At 42.7% G+C, this 5,666-nt stretch overlaps 1 protein-coding gene across 1 annotated transcript; it reads left to right on the top strand.

Annotated features, from left to right (window-relative positions):
* Positions 1-1,178: 1,178 nt before the first annotated feature.
* LOC139414206 (LHFPL tetraspan subfamily member 5a) lies at positions 1,179-4,197 on the top strand. The gene is made up of 3 exons (XM_071162094.1): positions 1,179-1,307; positions 2,059-2,332; positions 3,911-4,197. The coding sequence occupies exons 1-3, from the start codon at positions 1,179-1,181 to the stop codon at positions 4,195-4,197; spliced, it is 690 nt and encodes a 229-aa protein (XP_071018195.1).
* The last annotated feature ends 1,469 nt before the right edge of the window (positions 4,198-5,666 follow it).

The following is a 5,666-nucleotide window of genomic DNA, read 5'->3' on the forward strand; positions in this document are numbered from 1 at the left end:
ACGAGGTGAGTAAATCGCTGTCTGATGGCAGATGGCAGAAACACGACATACAAAATAATTTACAAATGACACGAAAAAAAACACAAAATAGCACAATTGGTTAGGAGATTGGTTAGGATCTCCTCCGATGTCATTATCATGAAAAGACTCCTCTGGAGCCATTACCCTGTTAGACTACATTTGTTTGTAAAATAGCCTTAACTTTAGGCTATTGACTGTATTGCAAAAGTAATATTGAATGCAACCAAATATCAACATTTGAAGGAGATTTATCTTCTGCTTGTATAGTATAAATTATGAATTTATTGACAAACTAGAATTAAAGCCAGACAAAGTCAATGGCACAGATGGAACTAAGTGGATATAACGTTGGAGATCTGAGATCTTTTAAATGTTCAAAATATTTTATACAAATTTGGTTATCATGGTGACATGATCCTGTGGTTGATATTTTCCACATTGACCATTTTGTGCCCAGTGGGTAGGCCTTCATAGAGGCTATAAAACACACTGACGAAGTGTTGAAAACTCTGCTGCGACACCACTGTTTTCAGATGCCTGAGTAGGGCTGTGTAGCCTATAGCCTACGTTGGCTTTTCTCTGTAGACAACAAAAGGCTCAGTGTCTTCCTCACCAAATTACTCTCACTATCCACGTAAGAGCCCGTTTATCCGTCCATCAATAAATTAAAATTGTCTAGAACTTTCCTCGTTCTTCCAAGGATCTGTTTCCCACCATCAATGAATCATTCAATGGAATCCTGAGAAACACGGGGAATCACCCACTAGGCCTACCCTGCACTGCATGCCTCATTTATGAACCAACTGCTTCAACAGGTGGTATTCTGACTGGGTGCCCTGCACAACTGCCCACTCATCGGTCTGTTCCGTGTGGGGTCCGTGTTGGTTGTTACATTCAGTGTGTGAGAGATACTGTATGTCAGTAAGTGACGCCTTCAGCACCGGGAGCTGTCCATGGTTTTGAATTTCCGAGCAGCAGTGTTCATCAGGACAGACGAGGCAGAGTGGATACATACCTCTATACCTACGGACGTCTGAGTGAGTGAGTGTAGAAAGAAGGAACTAAACTGTTTTTTTTAGAAATATTTTTTTTCCCCCTCTCTCGACTTGGAAACCATAAAAAGTAATCATCTAGAAATAGTTTCTTCAACCGTCGCCATGCTCCCCGCGCAGGAAGCGGCTAAGATCTACCACACCAACTACGTGCGTAACGCGCGCGCCGTGGGTGTCTTGTGGACCATCTTTACCATCTGCTTCGCCATCTTGGTGATGGTGGTGTTCATACAGGTCAGTAGACAGTTATTTCTTCTCAGAAACTATTTCTAGATAACATTGCTGTGTGTCATATCCTGAGGACCACATTGGAAATAAGTGTGGCCCCACTTTATTTGGATATAACCATCTGTATGTGTCTGCTATCAACAACTGCTTGCTAAGATTAGGGGTAGGTTTGAATAAGGGTTAAGATTAGGTTTTCGTGATATCCAAATTGGTAGTTACAGTCTTGTCCCATCGCTGCAATTCCCGTACGGACTCGGGTGTGAGCTATGCGTCCTCCGAAACACGACCCTGACAAGCCGCACTGCTTCTTGACACACTGCTTGCTTAACCCAGAAGCCAGCAGCACCAATGTGTCAGAGGAAACAACGTCCAACTGGCGACCTTGTCAGCGTGCATGCGGTCGGTCCGCCACAGGAGTCGCTAGAGTGCGATGGGACAAGAACATCCCGGCCAAACTCTCCCCTAACCCGGACGACGCTGGTCCAATTGTGCACCGCCTCATTGGTCTCAAATGAGCCCGGTCCCAAACCCGGATCTTTAGTGATGCCTCTAGCACTGCAATGCAGTGCCTTAGACCGCTGCACCACTTGGGAGGCCACCATAAGTGTTAACATTTTCCTGTGTCATCCTCTGGTGTTTTTTTGTTAATTTGTTTTTTTGTTAATTTGTACAATTTGTACACACACCCCTGATGATGCTGTAAGTAACCAAAACCCTTGTGTGCATATTTCTTGTTCTTGATGTCCCTCTTGTCCAGCCCTACTGGATCGGTGACAGCGTCAACACCCCGCAGGCGGGCTACTTTGGCCTGTTCCACTACTGTATCGGGAACGCGCTCACCGGCGAGCTCATCTGCAAAGGGAGCGCGCTGGACTTCGGCTCCATCCCATCCGGGGCCTTCAAGACAGCCATGTTCTTCGTTGGCATATCCATGCTGCTGGTGGTGGGCAGCATTGTTTGCTTCAGCCTCTTCTTCTTCTGTAATGCCGGCAGCGTCTACAAGATATGTGCATGGATGCAGCTGGCCTCCTGTGAGTAGAAGAAGAAGCTATACACTGAAACATTTCCTTTAATTTGTACAGTAAATTACCAGCATCACAGTAGTCAGTAGGTTACTGTACATTTACAATAAATTCCTGGCAGCATCTAGTGCCAATGATGGATAGTGTATTTGATAGAGGTATTTCAATACCTTTTCTGTATTTCACTAGCCTACAATTGAAGACGTTTGAGGGCGGAGATCAGCAGTGTGCTTTGCATTTTTACATTTTGGTAATTTAGCAGACTCTTGCTACTGTAATTGTAATATTTTACTGTAATTACATGGGATTGGTGTAAATTTATGGGAAAATGTTTTTAGAAAAATCAAATATGTTATGGTACTGTATTCTGTGGGATACAGCATTTTTATTAATGGTTGCAACAAATATAGCCTCTCACAAGGCATGCCTCAATGTTAATGAGCCAGAGATTATTTTGCCGTCCACAACATTTTCCCACAACACACCATTATTCACAGTATACCGCTGTAAATATACAGCAAAACAGCTTATACAGTACTTTACTGTAATATTGTATTGTAAAAATACAACAATTGCTGTAATTTTACAGCAGTGTAGAAGAATATTGATCCCCCTTCATGTGTTGCTCTTTACAGTACTGTAATATAGAAATACAGTAGTTTTTTTTTTTTAATCTGTAAATTTCCAGCAATTTGTTACTGTGTATGATTAGGATAGTGTGTGTGCAGTGCTGTTTACTTGTTTGTAGGCTAAGTATTGAGTCTGATTAGTAGTATTGTTTCACTTAAAGTAGCAATTCTCTTCTTCCTCCTCCACCAATCCCCCACCTGTGCCTGTGAGTAATGCGACACTGAGGCTTTTCTCCATGGCAACACAGTCAGTCTATTTGTGCTTGTGGTGAAAACGGCCTTTAATCTACTTCTGAAAAGCAGGCTGCAACATCACTGAGTGAACACCTCAACGGGAAATGAACAAAATTAGTTCAACTGAGTATTTCAGCACCAAGGACAGCTACCTTGAGGGAAGAGGAAATCCAGAGTGGTCACCAACTTTGGTCCTGGAAAGCTATGTGGTGCAGGCTTTTGTTCTGGCTCAACACTGGCACATTGATTCAACTAATTAAATAAGTTAATGCTGGGCTTGAACAAAACATACCCATAAACTCTCCAGGACCATGAGCGAGTTTTAAGAGAGCAAGGCAAACTGTTGCCAAATGTAACTCAGGAAGCTGAGTCTGAATTTAAAAGGGAGCTCAGAGAATAGAAAGTGAATTTGTATGTGCCAGGTTAGAAAGTGAGTGTGTAATGTTTCAGAACAGGTAATGTGATATCACAGGTAGCGTAGCGTGTCGAGGTGAGATGGCTGAGCTTAGGGGTGAATTATGGATGAAGTCTATTTTACTCATCAGACTGGAGTTGCCAAGCAACTACTGCTGTAGCTTTCATTGCTGTGTGGGTCTTGTCCATCTAACTAACTGATTGTTGTTCCGTCCGTCGGTCTTGCTCCCGCCCCCTCCAGAGTCACCTGTACTACAATTAGCTTTTTAACAGGTCCATCACTTTCTCTCTGTCTCACTCCCCTTCCTAGCCACTTGCATGGTGATAGGCTGTATGATCTACCCTGACGGCTGGGACAGTGAGGAGGTGAAGAGGATGTGTGGACAGAGAACAGATAAGTACACCCTGGGTAACTGCACGGTGCGCTGGGCCTACATCCTGGCTATCATCAGCATCATGGACTCCCTCATCCTCTCCTTCCTAGCTTTCTCCCTGGGGAACAGGCAGGACCAGCTACTGCCTGACAACTTTCAGGTGGACGGGAAAGAAAAAGACAAAGGTATGGAGGGAGGAGGGGGAAGAAGAGGAAAGGGGTGAGAGGTAGGGGAGTGGGATGGAGGTACATGGAAAAGTTGAATTATAGAATTATTAAATGTTACCTCAACTTCCATTTCCAGACGTCCTATTAAAAAGAAAGCTGGAAATCAAAACAGTGGTGGAGAGAGAGACAAAAGAGAGAGGGAAAAGATGAAGTCTATAACATCATTTCTAGCACTGATGTTGATGTGTGTGAGCAGACTCTTCCTCCGAAACAAGGCATTCCTCCAAAGAATGTTCCTCTCTGACTGTTGTCCTTGTCCTCATATAAGTCATTAGTGCTGGAATCAGATCACCCAGAGAGTGTATATCATATCACAGACGGCCTAATGAGAAACCAAGACGACTTCAAAACGCACCATTATTAAAAATACATTTAGGCAAAGCAACCTCTCGAAACACTATGGGCAGTTAGTGAGAGGAATTCATTGGGAGAGCAGAGAACTTGTGTAGTTCTTCAATAAGTGGTGATGTGACACCACTTTACAGGTCTTGCATGTGCCGTTTAGAAACACAGAGGAAGACTAGTGTAACCAACAGTGTTTAGCCACAATGTAATACAGCAATTACTGTTAAGGTTCATCGCTGCCCTTTAAGATCTCATTAGGAAGTTTCAAACATCCCAACCCACTTTACCACAACTTTCCTCCTCAGTCTCTAAGGAATATTATGAAACTCTTAGTCACGTCCTTTCTTCAGCGCAATATAATAAGTACATTAAAATGTCACCATTTTGTAATACTTAATAATATCTGGGTATCTTTTATAGGAATAGGTAATACCTTTCATTAAATCGCCAAAAACGAATTATTCAGTCAACATCCATACCAGTTAAAGACTATGGCGATATTGTCGATATGAGTGAAGCAGTCAGTGTGTTGACGCCATTGGGCGCTGTTTATCATAGCGCACTACACTTTATTATGGGCGACAGGTTCAGTACGCATCACTGCATTCTGTATCAGAAAGTAGGCTGGCCCTCTTTAAATGCTCGTAGATTTATGCATTGCACTTTTTTTAATTTTTTTAAAGCCCTCCTGAATAAACTTCAGCCGTACCTTACTTCGTTGTTAACTTAGACTTCCGAGATAACAGACCTGGTCTAAGGGATGGCTAACTCTGGACATCCCTTCCATCTCTACTGAGTTAGGTATATCTGCTTTTAGTTTATTTGCACCGTACTTGTGGAATGATCTCCAAAGCTGTCTAAAAAATGGATGAATTGGCGCTTCTAAGGAAATTCAAAAGGCTGATTGAGGACCTTTGTGTTTTGCTTTTTGTGTATTGAGGTGAATATTGATGTGAATATTGGGCTCATCTGTGAACGAGACATTGGTCTCTGTGTGACTTAAATAACCCCTTATACCAGTATGTATTAACAACTGTATACCACTCCTAGGGATGTGCATATTTTTGCCTTTCAAGACGATTCGATACGTATCTAGATACATGGGCTTCGATACGATACA

The sequence above is a fragment of the Oncorhynchus clarkii genome, chromosome 7 (assembly GCF_045791955.1).
Source record: "Oncorhynchus clarkii lewisi isolate Uvic-CL-2024 chromosome 7, UVic_Ocla_1.0, whole genome shotgun sequence".
Lineage (NCBI taxonomy): Eukaryota > Metazoa > Chordata > Actinopteri > Salmoniformes > Salmonidae > Oncorhynchus > Oncorhynchus clarkii.

Excerpts from the sequence above, each read along its gene's own strand:
- LOC139414206 (XM_071162094.1), top strand. The coding sequence starts at position 1,179 with ATGCTCCCCGCGCAGGAAGCGGCTAAGATCTACCACACCAACTACGTG. Across the intron at positions 1,308-2,058 it reads TGATGGTGGTGTTCATACAG|CCCTACTGGATCGGTGACAG; the intron begins GTCAGTAGACAG and ends CCTCTTGTCCAG. Across the intron at positions 2,333-3,910 it reads ATGGATGCAGCTGGCCTCCT|CCACTTGCATGGTGATAGGC; the intron begins GTGAGTAGAAGA and ends TCCCCTTCCTAG.